This window comes from Myotis davidii, unplaced genomic scaffold (genome assembly GCF_000327345.1).
Source record: "Myotis davidii unplaced genomic scaffold, ASM32734v1 scaffold586, whole genome shotgun sequence".
NCBI classification, from domain to species: domain Eukaryota; kingdom Metazoa; phylum Chordata; class Mammalia; order Chiroptera; family Vespertilionidae; genus Myotis; species Myotis davidii.
Window position 1 is genome coordinate 842,368 of NW_006296809.1, and position 1,037 is coordinate 843,404.

Sequence of the window (1,037 nt, forward strand, 5' to 3'; positions counted from 1 at the left end):
CCGGGTCGGGCGACGCGCAGGTCACGTCCGAGAGCAGGTACCTCGTGCGCCTTGTAGCCCTTGTTCCAGAGCCCGGAGATTTCCGGCTCCACCAGCGTCTGGTCTTCCCAGCTGAGGCTGCCGGAGGCGCCCTGGATGGACTCGCTGGAGATGGCTGACATCAGCCCGGAGCGGCCGGGGAGGGGAAGGCTGTCGCTCTCCTGTCGGGGAAGGAGCACAGTGGCCAGAAGGGCACGGGGGCAGGGCCCCGTCTTCCGTGTTCCGCCGACCAGAGCCCCCATTGCAGGCTTTTCCATTTAAACGACAACGTGCGCATCTGCACGCTGGGCGTTTCCGCGGAGCCCGCGAGGCCACCCCCTTGCGGACGGCTGTGCCGTGTCCTGCCTGACCCCGAGCTGCTGGCATTTCTGGTTTTCCCGGAAAACACCCCGAAACGCCCGGTGGTGACGGGACAGAGCCGGGACTCCGAGCCAGACAGGACGTCAGGCAGAGGTCAGGACGCAGAGGGAGGCCCCGGGCGGCTGCGGGGGGGGGAGCAGGGCAGGTGCCGGGGAGCCCAGACGGGCCTGGGAAACAGGAAAAGAGCTGAAACGCACGGAGAGGGGAAGCCGGAGGGTGCTGCCCGCAGCGGGTTGTTGCAGCCAGTGACCGTGACCTTCAGGTACTGGGGTCACAGCGGTCACAGGGCAGAATCGAAAGTGCCAGGCCAGGCTCAGGAGCGGCTCCTGCCCCTGCCCCACACCCTCGGAGAGGCAGGCAGACGGCCCCCAGTGTGGAGGGAGGACAAAGGGAGGACGGGAGGGAGGACGGGCGGAGGGGAAAGCTGCCGTCTCTGCATGTGGGGGGCTGGGTCACAAGTTGGCCCTGGCCCCTGGCTGACCTTCTGTCTTGGCCTGTAAAATGGGGAGGGAAGTGGCCTGAGCCGTGGCTCCCGTGGCTGACAAGGCGCAGGTCCTGGGTCCCGCCCCTCACCCCTGAGCCGTCGCCCGGGACAGGCCGGCTCCCAGGTGGGCACACATGGCCGCCGCCACCTGCGC

At 68.5% G+C, this 1,037-nt stretch overlaps 1 protein-coding gene across 1 annotated transcript in view; it reads right to left on the minus strand.

The window, feature by feature from the left end:
* Positions 1-1,037, minus strand: part of CFAP74 (cilia and flagella associated protein 74) — a 42,657-nt gene that overhangs the window by 32,951 nt on the left and 8,669 nt on the right. The window contains 2 exon segments of the mRNA XM_006772562.2: positions 42-287; positions 881-893. Of these exon segments, the coding sequence (XP_006772625.2) occupies positions 42-287; positions 881-893 (259 nt within the window).